This window comes from Papio anubis, chromosome 1, assembly GCF_008728515.1.
Source record: "Papio anubis isolate 15944 chromosome 1, Panubis1.0, whole genome shotgun sequence".
Lineage (NCBI taxonomy): Eukaryota > Metazoa > Chordata > Mammalia > Primates > Cercopithecidae > Papio > Papio anubis.
Genome location: NC_044976.1, coordinates 122,584,646 through 122,601,070, shown reverse-complemented (window position 1 = coordinate 122,601,070; position 16,425 = coordinate 122,584,646). Strand labels below are relative to the sequence as shown.

At 43.5% G+C, this 16,425-nt stretch overlaps 1 protein-coding gene and 1 pseudogene across 2 annotated transcripts in view; both read right to left on the bottom strand.

Annotated features, from left to right (window-relative positions):
* Window positions 1-5,481: 5,481 nt before the first annotated feature.
* Window positions 5,482-5,884, bottom strand: LOC101014696 (annotated as a pseudogene).
* LOC101018512 (putative neuroblastoma breakpoint family member 7) overlaps window positions 5,482-16,425 on the bottom strand; it is an 80,428-nt gene continuing 69,484 nt past the window's right edge. For both annotated transcript variants that reach the window (XM_031652795.1, XM_031652792.1), the window contains 4 exons: window positions 15,735-15,907; window positions 10,560-10,796; window positions 8,402-8,616; window positions 5,482-7,177 (listed from right to left, as the gene is read on the bottom strand). In XM_031652795.1, coding sequence (XP_031508655.1) covers window positions 8,411-8,616; window positions 10,560-10,796; window positions 15,735-15,907 — 616 coding nt within the window. In that variant the 3' untranslated portion in view covers window positions 5,482-7,177; window positions 8,402-8,410. The remainder of the gene's footprint in view (window positions 7,178-8,401; window positions 8,617-10,559; window positions 10,797-15,734; window positions 15,908-16,425) is intronic.

Genomic DNA, 16,425 nt, shown 5'->3' with positions numbered 1-16,425 from the left:
AGCAGGCCTCATGCTTAATTGGACTCTACATGCGGTGAGCGACTAACCTGCTTTTGGTTACAGAATGAGTTTTAGAGATCTGATGTACAGCATGAGGACTATTGTTAATGCTGTATTATATACTTGAAGTTTGCTAAAAGAGATCATTGGTGTTCTCACTACACTGAAAAAGGCACTATGTGAGAAGGTGAGTATGCTAATTAGCCTGATTGTAAACACCCTACTATAGGGGTAAATGGAAGCCCTGAAGGGAGCGGAGCCATTAGTTCATTATATATATGTATATCAAAGCATCATGTTGTAGACTTTAACAATATACCATTTTAATAAAAGATTTCTTTCAACAAACATTAACAATACCATTAAAAAATATGAACTACATAGCAAAAGATGTGAACACCTGTACACTGAAGACTACAAAATATTGCTGAGAACAATATAAGATCTTTGGAGGCCAGGTGTGGTGGCTCATGCCTATAATCCCATCTAGGAGGCCAGGGCAGGTGGATCACTTGAGGTCAGGAGTTTGAGACCAGACTGGCAAATGTGGTGAAACCCATCTCCACTAAAAATGCAAAGAATTAGCTGGGAGTGGTGGTGGATGCCTGTAATACCAGCAACTCAGGAGTCTGAAGCAAGGGAATCATTTGAACCCGGGAGATGGAGGTTACAGTGAGCAGAGATCATGCCATTCCACTGCACTCCAGCCTGGGTAACAGAGTAAGACTCCTGGGTAACAGAGTAAAATTAAAATAAAAAAGATCTTTGGAATAGGAGTTATTTATTCTTATTATTCAAGACTCTTTTTGCTATTTGGGGATACTTGCAATTTCTTCTGAATAAAAAGTTCTGGGTTTTTTTTATTTCTGAAAAAACAGACCACTGGAATTTGAATAAGATTGCACTGAATCTGTAGGTTGTTTTGAGCTGTATTTCCATCTTAACTATATTAAATCTTCCAACCATGGACACAGGATATCTTTCCATTTATTTAGTTCTTCTTAAGTCTCTTTAAGCAATGTTAGGTAGTTTTCAGTGTACAAGTATTTCACCTTCTTAAATTTATTCCTAGGTATGTTATTCTTATGGGTGCTATTGTAAATGAAATGTATTAATTTTCCTTTAAGATTTTTTCATTGCTAAGGAAACTGGTTTTTGTTGGTTTATTTTGTATGCTCCAAGTTTGCCAAATTAGTTTATTAACTCCAGTGGTGTGTGTGTGTGTGTTATTTGGTATTTTCTCTATATAGGATCATGTCATCGTCAAATTGAGATAATTGTTTTTTCTTTCCAAACAATTTTTGCTCACCTTCATTTTTGAAAGATATTTTTAGTTGGTATAGAAATTCTAGGTTGACTTTTTTTCAGTACTTTAAAGCTATTGCAAACTTCTTGTTTGTAATGTTTCTGATGAGAAGTCGGATGCCATCCTTACATTTAGTCCTCAGGATTTAACATGTTTGTTCCCCTTTTACTCCTCTTAGGATTTTCTCTTCACCACTGGTTTTGATAAATTTGAGTGTAGTGTTCCTTGGTGTAGTTTTCTTCATGTTTCTTGTCCTTAGGATATATTATGTTTCTGGGATATTTGTGGCTTACGGTTTTTATGAAGCTAAGAAAGCTTCCATCCAGAATGCTTTAAATATTTTTCTAGCCATCTTACCCACTCCATTCCCCTCAGGGATACCATTTACCCCTATAGTAGGGTGCTTAAAGTTTTCCCACTGATGGGCTTTTTATGTTTTCAATTCATTTTTCTCTGTGTGTTTCATTTGTGTTAGTTTCTACTACTACTCCTTCTAGTTCATTAATCTTTTCTTCTGCAATGTTTAATCAAGTGTATTTTTTTTAACTTCAGACTGTAAATTGTAGTTTTCACTTATGGAATTTGATATTAAAAATATCTCCCACATCTTCACTTAATCAAAGTTATAAAAACTGCCCTATTGTCCTTGTCTGCTATTTCTAATATGTGAGTCATTTTCAACTGAATTATTTTATTCTTCATTATGTCTCATGTTTTCCTGCCACTTTGCCTGTTTGAGATTCTGGGATTTGATGCCAGACATTTGATGTCACTGCCCAAATGGGTCTAGTGACACAACTCGGCCTCAGTGTCTATGCACACCAAAGTTTGTGCAGCAGGAGAGGCAGAGAGAGCAGAGGCGAGTGTGTGCCACACAGGGGGGTAGGGAGTACCCCACTTGCGCTTGGGGCTTTCTTCTGCCTCATTGAAAAAATATGTGTTCCTTTTCTTTTCCATATTTCAAGCCTTATCCCTCCAATGACAGGACAGTCCTCTCTCCAGTCTCATCCCCTCCAATGGATGGACAATGGTTCAAAACAATTCAAGGCAGAAAGCATTATCTTAACAAATTCTGCTAAAACAAAAACAAAAACAAACAAACAAACAAAAAAACTGGACATCCACAGGCAAAAACAGAAAAAAATCCACAACAGATGCTGGCAAGGTTGCATAGAAAAAGGAATGCTTTTACACTGTTGGTGGGAGTGTAAGTTAGTCCAACCATTGGGAAAGACAGTGCGGCTATTCCTCAAAGACCTACAGGCAGAAATACAATTTGACCGGTAATCCCACTACCAGGTATATACCCAAAGAAATATAAGTCATTCTGTTATAAAGATACATGCTGGCATATGTCCATTGCAGCACTATTCAAAATAGCAAAGACATGGAATGATCCTAAATGCCCATCAATGATAGACTGGATAAAGAAAACGTGGTACATATGCACTATAGAATACTATGCAGCCATAAAAAGGAACGAGATCATGTTCTTTGCAGGGACATGGATGGAGTTGGAAGCCATTATCCTCAGCAAACTAACGCAGGAACAGAAAAAGAACACCGCATGTTCTCACTTACAAGTAGGAGCTGAATGAGAAGAACACATGGACACATGTTGGGGAACAACACATAATGGGGCCTGTTGGGAGTCAGGGTTGGGGGGAAAGAGAGAATCAGGAAGACTAGCTAGTGGATGCTGGGCTTAATAGCTAGGTGATTGGATGATCTGCACAGCAAACCACCATGGCACACGTTTACGTGTTCATCCTGCACATGTACCTCTGAAATTAAAATAAAAGTCGAAGAAAAAAACAACAAAAAATTTAAAAATCCACTTAAACCTCCATACTTGCACTAAAAGTAACTCAAAGTTGATTACAGAACTAAATGTAAACTGCAAAACAAGAAAACTTACAGTAGAAAACATGAGAGAAAATCTTCATGATGTGGATTTAGGCAAAGTATTTTTAGTTATCACATCAACATAAACTATTAAAGAAAACATTGATAAGTTCAGCTTCATCCAAATTAAAAATTCGTGGTCAGCACCAGATACTGTTAATAGAATAAAAAGATAAGCTACAGATTGGGAGAAAAATGTGAAAAGCACACACATCACAAAGGAGTTGTGTGACGGTTAAAAATTGTGTGGATCACTGTGACTGAGCCCCAGGGTGCCAGGACATTTGGTTCATCGTTATTCTGGGTGTGTGCTGGAGGGTGTTTCTGGATGCCATTAACACCAGAACAGGCAGACTAAGTGAAGCAGATTGCCCTCCCTATGGTGGGTGGGCCTCATTCAATCAACCAAAGGCCAGAGGAGGAAAAGGCCTAATAAGAACGAAATGCTTTCCTGGGTATCCACCTTTCCATCTTAGGAATTTCCGCCTCCATAATCTCATGTCCAAGTTTATATATATACACACACATACATGCCATATACATATACACACGTATATTAACATATATGTACATACACATTACATAGGTTAAGTAGGAAGTTTTGTAGTTTTAAAAGTTCAGCTATTCAATGATCATTGCTGAAGCTGGCCAGTGATTATAGGGGAGCTCCATTACATAATTCTGTCTCCTTTTTTATACTATTGAAGTTCTGCCTTCGAAGAATTAGGATAGGATAACAGCTGAATTTCTCCACATACATTTCAAAGCCCTAAGGATTAACACAGAGTCAGAAATCCCACCCATAACCCTGTCCCCCAACAACCAGGGCTAGGGAACACTGTGGCCCTCAGATGATTTTAGTTAGCCAGGTCTGGGAGCCACACAACAGCAGAGGGAGCAGGAAACACTATTCAAATAGAGGCCAGGACAGCGGGGAGGGCCTGTTCATGACAGAACACAGGAAAAGTCATCCACAGAAAGAGTGTGTGGAGAAACACAGACCACGCCTGAGACCTGGTAGATTAGAGACCTGCTGCTGAGGAATTGAAAGGAAGGGAAAAGGAAGCGGAAATGTCAACCAATTAGGGGTGTAGTTTTAAAAGTTCAGCTATTTAATGATAATTGTTGAAGCTGGCCAGTGATTATGGGGGTGCTCTATTACGTAATTCTGTCTCCTTTTTTATACTATTGAAGTTCTGCCTTTGAAGAATTAGGATAGGTTAATAGCTGAATTTCAAACTAACTCTTAAAACTTAACCAATTAGGGGTTTCCTAATTGAAAGTAACAAGTGCAGAGGACCACAGGTGCCAACCTCAGAAAGGCAGAATTGCAGGGAGAGGGAGGAAGAGGCCTGGACAAAGGAATCACCCTCTGGAGACTCATGGTGAAGAGAGTGAATGAAGTAACTGGCAGAAATTAGAGGTCCTGGTAGAACAAAGTAGAATCCCAGAATGAGAACACACCTCATGTCTGTACCCAAAGCAAGACAATATTTCCTAAAACCTCAAGAAAAATCATTTTTGGCAAGTACCTTAAATCCAGTGATGCGATCCATGTACCAAGGTAGTGGGAAAAGGTGATTAAGCAAAACTCAGCGAGACCTGATTCCCTGATGAGGACTCTGTTAAGGACGAATTCCTCTCAACAAGTGATGCCTAGGACATGCGCTTTTGCATAGCTCGTGAGCATCTATTTCATTGTGGATCTAAACCAAAAGCCAAGGTGGAGACAAGGTGGGAAACACAGGCTGTCACTGGTATATGCTTGGGTTGAACTAACACTATAAGAAATGGCAGGTAAAGAGGTCAGAGAAGAGGAAAATAATGTCTTTGATTGTCATAGTGACAAAGATTTGAAGATGAAAGATACAATTTAACATTTATAAACCATATATTAGTAGTGTGTCAAGTTAAAAGGGGACTAGTGATGTTAAAATGTTTTTAGTGCACTGTTAAGCATGCGCTATACAACTCTTCCTAAATAAACAAAAGGCACACACACAGACACACAAACACACACACAAAGAAAACAAATCACATCAACAAGGAAATACAGTAAATACACTCTACAACATATGGTAAATATAGACAAAAATATGGAAGAGTTTAGATATAAACAGGGAAATAAGAATGTTTTTATTAATCCATATTTTTATCCACCAAAACCAAACATTATAGTAAAAGCTTAAAATATTATATGTAAAAAATCCACCAGGCCAGAGTGATAGGCCAAAACCTTTTAATTAAACAGATTTAAAACTTAAACATTCTTTTTTTTTTAACAGCTGGTAATCAATTTATTAAAATAGTTGACTTAAGCATCTGCAATGGTGACTTCCGCCTCAACTTCTGGCTCAATACTGATGGAGGTAATCTGCTTAACAATCTCAGAAGGACTCTGCAAGTCAATGAGTTGATTGTGGATTTTCATCTGGAAATGATCCCATGTCTTAGAACCTTTACCACAAGTAGTTTTTCTTGTAATGATTCTCAAAGTCTTGGGAGGCATTCGAACTGGTCATTTCACTTTGAGATTATTTGCCTTTGCTCCTCTGATCAAGTCAGCACACACCTTCTCCAGGGATTTTACATTGCAGCTGATTAGAGTAATTCGAATTTGGTGAATTCCACCTCCAGCTCCATGGGTGTTTTTCCGGTATCTTTAAAAGCCATGGCTGCTGCGCGGCTTCCTTACCGACTTGTTCCTGGGTGACAGCAAGCAGCGGTGAGCCAGGAGCAGGAGCATGCAGATCAGGGATCCGCAACACCTATGACCGCGTCTTCCTCAAAGAGCAAAACTTAAACATTCTAACATTAACAGACTAAAATTAATTTGGGATGAAAGTTAAAATTTGTGCAGGGAATATTCTTTTTATGACAGAATGCCAGCAAAAACAAGTATATACTAATCATTGAGATAGAAAATTTCCAATGTACAAACATAAATATAATAACTGACACAGGCAGGGGTGATTGATGATAAACTGTTCAGAGGAAGATCGTTAGAATACACAATATTTATACTTTTTCATGCCACTTTCCAAATTAATTATAAATAAGGTGCCTTTATAAGCGAAAGATCTCCTAGACCCCTCCTTAACCAAGTGACCAGTCCTAGTATCACGATAATGGCGATGGACATACTGGATCTTCTCTGCCCGCAGATGGGCTGAGGTAGGAAACTCACAGTAGTGACTCTGCAGTGTTCCCAGCAAAACATTTAGGCTGAATTCAATCATGAGGACATTTTCAGATGTCAGAATGTAGAACATTGAGCCAGACAGCTGACCTGTCCTCTACAAACAAGTCCATGTCACCACAATCAATGACAACAACAAAAAGATGAGGAGATACTTTGGGTTCAAAATAACTACAGAAGTGTAGCTACATTATCTTTCTATTCTTTTTAAACCCAAAATGTCTCTTCTCCTTTTTGTTGTGTGATTAGTGGTGACATGGACTGTGTGAAGGAGACAGGTCAGTTGTCCTGCTCAGTGTTCTACATTCTGCAGTTGTCTGGTGATTACCTCCTAAGAAACTCAGGCTAAGCATTTTCAGCAAGAACACGGCATTGTTCATACTCTGCACTGGCAGAGTCCTAGGTGACACACTGTCTCCTGCCAGGAGCTCCTGAGTCCTGTTCTCTACAGGATAGGAATTGAGAGAAGCAGGGTTACGGCCTCTCAATGCTGTTTGTCCGTCTGGGCATTGGTCTCCTTAGATACTGATCACAATTGATCACAATTGGAGGGGGAAGGGCTGTGGCTTCTCAAATCAAAGGGGCCCCGTGGGTTAAAATCATCAATAGCATTTCATGGTCTTAAGTTCACTCCTCAGCAAAGGATCCCTGCAGTGTTGTGTTTGATCTTGAACTTGCTTTGCTGTTTTAGTCTTTTTCAACAAGTGAAAAAACTACTTTGATGACATCTTTTCATCCTTTTCATCCTTTCAAGTAGTATTTGGTACCTGTAGGGGAGAGGGAGAAAAAAATCAAATGAGCATCTTTGTCTCATCCTGTCTGGCTGAGTCTGGAGGGACTGCTAAGTGGGGATAACCCAGGGGCAAACTGAGCTCCTGCTGGGAGGACCAGCTGAAGGCCAAGCCTCAGGCTGGCTGAAGTGGCAGGTGCCATCCACAAGTGAGAAGAAACACCCCAGAACTTGCAGTCAGCCTGGGGTGCAGAATGTAGGGACCCCACCAGCAACTGGCAACATCAGTACCTTCCTTCTTGATTAGCTCTGTTTGGAGCAAAATGATTGCTTTTCACACTTCCCAGTGAGGATGTGCTCAGCATCAACCATGCATGCTCAGAAACAGAGCACTGCAGAAGGAGAGGACCCTTTGCAGAGAAACCCACCCCCTTACAACACCATGCCCCAGTCTTTTAAGGGAGGAGTGGGAGGGGCCCAGAAAGAATCCTGGATGTGAGAATTAGCAGGGACCTCAGACCACATCTACGTCCAGTTCTGCCTTTCACAACACAGGATCAGTGATGCCACAGAGCTAAGATTAAACTAAGGCCACATGGGTTGCTATTAACCACCTGGGAACTACAGCCCAGCCTCAGGCCCTTTCAATAGCGTTTGGAAGGAGGGAGAAAAAAAGCTCCAGTCTGGAGGTCTCAACAGTCATGAGAGGCTGTTGGGTCACCTTGGCTAGGACAGGAATAAAGTTTTACAAAGAAATATTATTTCATTGCTGCTTGTTTGGTTGGTTACAAATAAAACATGAAAAAAGAGAAATATAATCATAAGTATTCTTTCCAAGGGGCTCAGGAAAGAAAGGAAAAACAAGAGAGTCTACATGAAGTTAGCAAACAGAGAGTGAGGATTGTAACCTTGGCCCAACTTATTTTCCCAATTCCCTGAAGTTGATTCCACACCTGGTTACACCTTAAGGCATTTTAGCAATATTCTCAATATCTAGACCAACAAAACTCTGAAGCGAGAGGGACTCCCAAGACAGTAGCAGTGGGAACAGAGCAGAGTTCAGAGAGCAAAGAGCAGATGGAGATGGGAATGGAAGGTCTTGGCAGGGTGGCAGCCCATGAGACACAGAGGTAAGACCAGTCAGACGTGATAGCAGTTGCTGGAGAGAACAAATAGGGAACAGAAAAGCAATGGGAGAATGAGCTGTCATCATAGACAGAAATAAGGAGCGAGTGCAGCTAACAGCCATAGATGTGATTACCTTCGTAGCCTAAGCTTGCAGGCCAGGGAATCTGCATGCCAGTCTCCACTTGCTGAACAGCAGTTTTCTTTTGATCATCTTTGGTTTTAGGACACTTGCAGCATGAATGTGGCCAATGACTTGATGCCCATGTGTGTTGTCAGCTGAGCCTTCAAGAGCCTCACCTTCCAGCTGGGGAGGGTTCTTCATTCCAAGGGAAAGCTCTAAACCCAGCTCTGAAAATGAAACCACACCCAACAGCGTTCACTGTCATCCATGATCTTACTGTGACTTTCTCTTCCACCCAAGAGGAACATCAGAGAAGGAAAGTGGCCTTGGGCAAGAAAGTCCAAGGGGTAAAGGGAAGCCAAGGAATACATTTTTGTATTTTCTGTATTGTTGATTTTTCATGCATCACCCAGTAATGACAAGATTGCCAGGAGGAAAAGGTGATGCCAATTGACAAACATATTCAAGAAACTTAGGATTAATAAACACAATAGCTTCCAGGTAGATACGGCAAAGGCAAGGAAATCACACTGGAAACAGGCTGTGTTTTGGGAGGGAGGAGATTCTAAAAATCAAGCAAAATCAACGTTAAATGAATATATGAGAGAAAAGAATTGGGAAGGCTAAACGTGGGATATTGATGAAATGATCATACGTATATTGCATATATATACATTTTATTAAAAACACATGCCAAATATGCATAATGTATATGACAAATGACATAAATGCATATATTTATATATAAAAATCTATTGGAAGAAATTACACAGGGATGTGGAAGATGTTGAATTAACATTATAATCACTAACATTATAATCTGGTCCATTGAAATTCAAAAAACTTTTAGAAAAATAAGACGAACGAGAGAGAGAAGACATGGTGAGAAACAAATGCCCTATTAGACAGCAGGGAGAAGTCACCAGGTAAAGGAGAATGAAACAAAAGGCATTCACTCTGTCCTCTTTCCTGGAGCCTGGTTAGTGCTCTGGACTCCTGGGAAAGCCAGCAGGTTAGAGTGTTGGAGCCAGAGGGGTGAGTCCTGACTGGGAATCCACGGAGAAGCAAAAGAGACATCAGTGGGAAGAAATCAGTTTAAATACTAGAAGTTATCAGGGCACGTCAGGGACTATGCATCCCCCGACACTCACTGAGCATCTTCCGTGTGTCTTCTGCAGGGACCCAGATGGTGCTCATTACCTCACGTGACCCTCCCTCCTCCTGAGGACTTGGGTCTCCTTATTCCTCAGTTGAGGGCATCGCCTGACAGAGGAGCACACTCGGGGGCTCCAGGAGGAGATATTGAGTAGGACAGAGAGTAGGATGAACACGACCTGGGTTTTAAGGAAATCTGAGCAGAAGTGGATCCCTGTGAGAATCAAACTGAGGATATGACTGTGGACGTGAGTGGAGATGATGAACTAAATGGAGTTTCAGAAAAGACACAGATTTGTACACTTTCCATGAGAAGGTTGCCCTTTTATTCCTTTATTTCAAAATGAGGGGAAGAAACAGAGCAAGAAGCTGGATATGCCAGGCAACTGACTTGCGGGCCCAGGGTTTGTGCTTTTACTGAATGTGCCTAATATGTTGTTACTGAAAGTGCTCAATAGCGGAAAATTGACTTAAAAAGGGATGCTGACGAAGAGGAAGAAAACTGGCAAAAGAGACTTTCTAAGAAAACACAGGAAGGGGGTCCCTAGAAAGTAGAGATCCTAACAGTTACTCCTCCTCAGATGAAACTGCATGTGAAGTCATGTCCTAAATGCTAATTTATCAGAAAGATAACAGAATTAGATAACATGTATTCATAGATTTATTGAGTAATTTTTATTGAATTAGCCATTTGGAAATTATCATAATTAATGCTATCAACAATGATTGAATGTAGATGTTATTTTTCAGGCCTCTCAGATGACAGAACTGAGATGTAAATGCCAACACCACAAATGACTTGGCCGAGGTGAATAATGAGTAAGGGTTAAACCCAGGACCTGAGAGCAGATTTGATCCTAAACCCCAGGCTCTTGCTCACCTCACTGGGTTGGAACATTGTGGATTTCTACTTGACTCTGAGGGAGCACGAAGAGACCCCATGGCCTCCTCCCCTCACAGCACCATGATCACCAACACCCAGATTAGAGCTTCCTGGTCCCCTTTCCTTCCCTACCTTGGAAGGGCCATTGCTTCCCAGCATCACCGTTGGCTGTGAAGCTGCAGGTGGCGGAGGAAACGCCCCGCCTGGCTAAGCCATAGCCACAGTCAAACCCTTGATCCAGCTGCAGTCGCAGACAATTGGGCACCAGGGTTCTCAGCCCTGACTGTGCCTGTGAAGCCTGCACCTCTGACAGGTGGTGGCTCAAGTCTCCGCTCCAAGGTCCGTAAGGACAGTCCGCCTGGGTGGGAGCTGAAAGGAGAAGGGGTTTCAGTAGGAACGCTCTCACTTTTCCCTTTTTTAATCATGCCCAGAACACCTATCTCTGGTGTCCCTGCCTCTGAGGTGAGCCACCCAGTGGCCCAGGCCACAAAGACAGACATCATGTAAATGGGGTGATGTCACTTCCTGTCTGTGCCCGGGGATGCTGAGATGGAAGGTACCCAGGGCTGGATGTGCCTGAAGTGAAAAACCCCCACTTCAGCCCAGACGGCTTTGGATTGGCTAACAAGGCCATGCCGATTATTCTGTTATTATTAATCTCCATCCTGCAGCCTAGAAAGAATGTTCTGGAGAGCCTTCAGGGCATAGGAAATGCTGTTTTTCTCAACACACAGGAGTATAAGAACAGGGGAAGACTCAGAGCCTCCAGGCTTTGGGAAGGAACCATAGAAAAGGCTTTTGGGACATTGTAGACCAGCAGTCTCCAAGCTTCTTTGCCCCAGGGACTGGTTTCGTGGAAGACAATTTTTCCACAGACCAGGGTTGGTGGACGTGAAAAGAGGAGGATTATTTTGGGATGAAACTGTTCCACCTCAGATCATCAGGCATTAATTAAATTCTCATAAGGAGCGCACAATCTAGATCCCTTTCATGCACAGTTCACAATAGGGTTTGTGCTTCTATGAGAATCTAATGCCACCGCTGATCTGATAGGAGGCGAGGCTCAGGCTGGAATGCTCGCTTGCTGGCTGCTCATATCCTGCTGTGCCGCCTGGTGCCTAATAGGCCCAGGACAGGTAGCTGACCACAGCCCCGGGGGCTTGGGACCCCGTGCAACAGACCAAATACTACATAGGTGAACTTTTTGGAGTTCTGAAACATTTTGAATTTCCATTGCCTATAATTACTTTACCACCTACCCACACATATACATCTTGTTGCCATATAGTGGGTGTCCGCAGCCATAAGCAATGTTGTAGAGGGACCAGTCCCCTCACGGACACTTAGGGGCCACAGGTATCACCGATCAGCGTGTGTGGTTCTGTAGGGAGATAACACCGAGTACAGTCCTCATCTTACCCGCTCCTCCAGTGGGGTCCAGGCAGCACCCCTCATAAAAATTATCGCTATTTCCACAGGAAGAGGAAATCACACTCGCAGAAAGTGGACTAAGGAAAGACTTCCGGTGGCCTCACGCCAGTCCAGATCTGCCTCAGAAGAAGGACGGGGCCTGCAGGGGTTGATCCACGTTGCTGCAGGGCTCCTCTCTCTCCTCCCCTCTGCACATCCACATTCTCATCAAGGTTTCTCTAGGCTTTCTTAAAAATGCCTTCCGTGAATCTGTTCTCCTTCATCTTCCTGAGAGCACAGACTCATCACTGATGCCTGGCTTCATACATGCCCCCAACTGCTATCTCTGATTCTGCCATCTTCACACTACCAATTGTCTCAGCGATTTTATTGCCCAGAAGTCCCATTCTTTCCATGTCCCTACTCTGCTTCTGAAAACTCTCCACTGCACACCGTGCAACTCTCCCCCCTTGCCCTGCCTTTGTGCTCCTTCTAACTTCTGTCCCATGTTCCTATCCAGCATCACCTCTCACCACTCCCTCATACAGACTCTTCCCTGGAGTCAGGCTGGCTCCTCCCCGGCACAGCCCTGCACGGTGTCCCTTCCAGCATCTGGGACTTGGTGCCCCTGAACCCTTCACTCCGCCTCATGTGGCTTCCTTAGCTGCTCAGGGCACAGTTTACTGATCATTAACCATCACTCAGGACACTCAATGCGACTTCATGGTAGTTCATATTGGGCAGTCGGGGAAACATCTCAAAAGGACAAATCTGGTTGGGGAAGGCTGGTCAAACCCAGGCTTCCCATTCTTGTCCTCTGCATGTGTGATTTAAAATCAATGTCTAGGAGTGTTTTTAATTCTAACTACTTAATTTCGTTAGGTCCTCTTATCTCTCTTTTTCAGAATACTAAGTCTTCTTAAAATTATACTGTGAATATTGTTTGCATTTTCAGGAGAAAATGAAAAACATGTTCTCAAACTTCTGAAGTACTCTACATATTATTAGCTGAGCAGGTGGGGAAAAGTCCCAATAAGTGATCAAGTTATGATTTAGGTTGTATTCTCGCTGATTCTACTGTGACTTTCCCTGAAGCGAGAGGATGGGTGGAGCACATCAACTCCAGCACCACTGCTGGGGTCACAGCTGTGAACAGTACAGACTCTTCACAGGTTATCATCGGAACCCACACACAGATGCCTCCTGGTATAATTGAGACAGTGCATTCATGCATCTCAGCCTGTCTGCATGGATGAATATGGCCTCTCCTGGCCCAAGTTTCATGATGCCCTGGCAGAGCTGGCCCATATCACAGGCATCTCACTTCTGAGACATGTGTCTGAGCATTTCTCTTCCTCCTCATGGGAGCCTGGTCCTGGCTGGGGTCTGAGACAGAGCCCAGTAACTTTACAAGGGCTCCAAGACTGCCATGTTAAGAGCAGAAACCCACATGATACAGGGTGGGAAGAGACCAGCACCTTTCATTCCCTGAGAGCCTTCTGGAGCTGTAGGTCCCCCTGGAGGGACTGGAGGAGCCACCGGTTCTGCTCACAGACAAAGTGCACCAAGGTATTTATCACTGGGTTATGCACGTGAGGGGCTACAGAAGTTCTTTGTACCAGACCAGCAAATTTTGTGTTTCAGCTTGAAATTATTTCCAACAAATTTGCTACAAAGGGAAAATGCTTGAGCAATCATCCTAGCTGAGTCTCTGAGAGATCCCACTGTAGAGAAATGACAGCAATTGCACCATGGAGTCACGCAGACATGGGGCCCATGTTCTCACTGTGACTAGTCGGAGCATCCTGGGTGAGCAAAGAGAACTTGCTGAGCCTCAGCATCCTCAGCTCTAACATGGAGATGCTACCACCCACTTGCAAGTGCCCCATGAGCACTGAATGGTTTATAGCAAGGACAGAGCTCGCTTGGCCAGGGGCAAGGCATATAACAGGTGCAAGGGCGATATGTATTTTATTTCATTTTATGAATTGCTGTGGGCCGGCTGCGGTGGCTCACACCTGTAATCCCAGCACTTTGGGAGGCCGAGGTGGGTGGATCACATGAGGTCAAGAGTTCAAGATCAGCCTGGCCAACATGATGAAAACCCATCTGTACTAAAAAAAATACAAAAAAAATTAGCCTGGCATGCTGGCAGGTGCCTGTAATCCCAGCTACTTGGGAGGCTGAGGCAGAAGAATCGCTTGAACCCAGGAGGCGGAGGTTGCAGTTAGCAGAGATTGTGCCACTGCACTCCAGCCTGGGCAACAAGAGTGAAACCCCGCTGTCGTGGGGTGGGGAGACGAGGGAGGGATAGCATTAGGAGATATACCTAATGTAAATGATGAATTAACAGGTACAGCACACCAACATGGCACATGTATACATATGTAACAAACCCGCACGTTGTGCACATGTACCCTAAAACTTAAAGTATAATAAAAAAAAAAGAAAAAGGCCGGGCGCGGTGGCTCAAGCCTGTAATCCCAGCACTTTGGGAGGCCGAGACGGGCGGATCACGAGGTCAGGAGATCGAGACCATCCTGGTTAATACGGTGAAACCCCGTCTCTACTAAAAAGTACAAAAAACTAGCCGGGCGAGGTGGCGGGCGCCTGTAGTCCCAGCTACTTGGGAGGCTGAGGCAGGAGAATGGCGTGAACCCGGGAGGCGGAGCTTGCAGTGAGCTGAGATCTGGCCACTGCACTCCAGCCTGGGCGACAGAGCAAGACTCCGTTTCAAAAAAAAAAAAGAAAGAAAAAGAAAAAAAGAGTGAAACCCCATCTCAAATAAACAAATAAATTGCTGTGATCCTACAAAAGCCTTTGCTTATTTGAAACTCAAGGGGAAATGAAAAACACGAAAGAGGATGATTCCAGCAGGAAAGGTGTTTACTGACCAAAATGGAATGGAGGACAAAAGTTTCGGTCACTACTCTCATGACAAAATATTCAGATGGGGGACACTACAGAGTTACTTGCTCTTTCTACAAGAGTTTTGATGGGTAAAACTAACAATCCACATGAAATTCCCAGAATAATGGTACAAAAAAAAAACAGAATGAATGAGAAGAAAAGAAAATTGTTTTTTTTCTTACACACCCTATGAAACAGCGACCTCAAGGGGCACTTGCTCACAGGAAGGGTTTGCCGGAGATCATGGGGATGAGAACCACTGTGCTTTGCTCATCAGTTAAGCCAGCACCTGACCAGGGACACTAGCTGTTGATGGTTTACATGAGAACATGGCACTGAGACAACACATGATTGAAACCACAAACCCACACATGAAAGAAACCACGGGGCTCTACAGAGGATGCAAGCCATGGCCATGCACGGAGGAAGGGACGCTAACTGCTTCAGTGGAGGGAAGCCACCTCAGAGGAGGTAGTAGAGAATCTGGCTTGAAACATAGGAATCACGAAACAGCCCTCCAAAATAATGGGGGAAAACTGCTGGCACAGGTGGATGGCCAGAGAGAAGGGCGCTGTTCAGGATATGTGATGAGAAGGGCACTGTTCAACATAATGTCTGAAAAGAGAGATGCCCTATCTTAAGGAATGAAGTCTGTTATATAAAATTCTCCAGGTGAGCTGTTGTGGCTGAGAGTATGCAGTGATCCCTCATCATTCCCCTCTCTGGCCTGTTTTGAAACCTACAGCCTGCTCTTGTGAGAAGGGGTAGGGTGACAGAGGAATCACCTGCCACAAGATAAAGGGGTTCCACCCATTGAATGTCTAAGCTTAAAACTGGATCCAAGAACCAGATTCAAAACACTCTGAATTTATAGGGGCTGCCTGCAGCGATGATCCATCTCACCTGCACAAGTTACAGGAAACAGAATATATAGAGGCTGCCTGGGAGAACAGTGGAGCTTTGTGACCTTCGGGCTGGAGTACTCACAGGCTACATCCAGAGCAGAGCAGCCGAGCTGATCCTCCAATGAGCACAACGTGCTGCTGTAAGGCTGCTGGCAGTCAGAGAGGTCATGGGGAAGGGAAGGAGTCAAGTAAATTTCATCCAGACAGTCCTGCGGGGCGTCCTGCTCCTCCACCTCTGGCAGCTCTGGGCTCAGCCTGGTGGGTGAAGAACACAGAAGATAAACATCAAAGGGAAGAGAAACCACAGTGCCCAACTGGTTCTACAGAGAGGCCAACAACAGGGGCCAGAGGAAGCAAAGGATAGTCCCCTCAGAGAGAGAACAATCCTTCTCTATCTCCAGCAGGAGAGAGAGCAGCAGGTGCTCAGTGCCCTGGGTAGACAGTGAGCTGGAAAGGAAGGAGACGGAATGATCCCTGTACCAAAGAGCTGTGACATGGCACACGCAACAGGCCCCTGTGTCTTCATAGACTGATAGAGTTACTGTGACCTCAACATCTCTTGTTCTCAAAATTTTAGCATGATATAAATTGTTTGTATTTACATTCCTGCTCCCAAATATTTGCAAATATAAAGGGAAAGAGGCAGATATTAGATGAGCATCTCGAGTTCACTTTAAGCCAAAAAGACTTAAAGTGAAAAGGAAACTGCAGAAAATGTGATTGATCGGTTTAACCAAGTCAACTGAATAAAGATTAGTATAATTTTGAAGGAA